General features: G+C 36.9%; 1 protein-coding gene across 1 annotated transcript in view; it reads right to left on the bottom strand.

Moving 5' to 3' along the window:
- rgs7a (regulator of G protein signaling 7a) overlaps window positions 1-1,004 on the bottom strand; it is a 61,961-nt gene that overhangs the window by 8,320 nt on the left and 52,637 nt on the right. Inside the window, exon 16 of the mRNA XM_016269917.1 lies at window positions 526-565. Coding sequence (XP_016125403.1) covers window positions 545-565 — 21 coding nt within the window. The 3' untranslated portion in view covers window positions 526-544. The remainder of the gene's footprint in view (window positions 1-525; window positions 566-1,004) is intronic.

Genomic DNA, 1,004 nt, shown 5'->3' with positions numbered 1-1,004 from the left:
AGAAGAGTATTCTTTAAAAAACATTAAAAATCTTACTGTTCAAAACCTTTTGATTGGTATTGTATATTTTAAAATGTAACTTATTTTTGTGATGGTAAAGCTGAATGTCTTTAGTGATCCTTCAGAGAAATAACTCTGATATTCTAATTTGGTGCTCAGAAAGCATTTTTATTATTATCACTGTTGAAAACAGATTTGCTGCTTAATATTTTTGTGGAAACCTTGATACGAAAACTAGTAGAGTACAGTATAAAACAGACTTGGAATATCCCACAGTCATATGGATGACTTATGATGCTTTGTGTTATTTTTGGAGCTCAGTCTCCTCATTCACTTTAACTGTATGGAAAACAGCAGTTTGGACATTCTGCCAAACATCTCCATTTGTGTTGTATGGAAGAAAGAAATCTCTATTTTCATTTTTGGGTGATCTACTCCTTCAACAGAAACATCACATGTATCCTCGACTACTCAAACAAACGTGAACAGGAGCTACACATACAGGTAGAGGAAAAGCAGGGTTACCTGGAAGCAATGTTTTCCTTCAAAACAAGTTCTTACTTTTCTGTGGACAAGATGGAGAAAAGTGAACAGGTACACATTTTGGCAGCTGTTGCAGCAAGAGACCAAAATGCAAAATCATGCAGAGAGTGACAAACCACAAGTAAACACTCAAGTTATCCCTGTTGGAACTGTCATGACAACATGATTTAACGTGACATTACAAGGTTTGGGGACAGGACAAAGCACCAGACAAGCTTATTCTGACCAGAGCTGCTGTCTGATTGGTCAGGTAAGCCATCATTACCTGGGGGCGGGGCCACTACCACTTACCACATTACGAGTGAACTTTTCAAATGAGGTTCTGCGATCCTGTATGCTTCCCAACTTTAGTCAATGAGATGAAGAGTGAAAAAAGGGACTACAGCATGGTGCATATAGGTTTTATTAAGTATAATTAATATGCCCATCTATTTGTGTCAATTCAAATGAATCAGATTTAT

This window comes from Sinocyclocheilus grahami, unplaced genomic scaffold (assembly GCF_001515645.1).
Source record: "Sinocyclocheilus grahami isolate Dianchi unplaced genomic scaffold, SAMN03320097.WGS_v1.1 scaffold54.1, whole genome shotgun sequence".
NCBI classification, from domain to species: domain Eukaryota; kingdom Metazoa; phylum Chordata; class Actinopteri; order Cypriniformes; family Cyprinidae; genus Sinocyclocheilus; species Sinocyclocheilus grahami.
The sequence above is the reverse complement of the archived record's forward strand: the minus strand, read 5'-3'. Positions and strand labels throughout refer to the sequence as shown.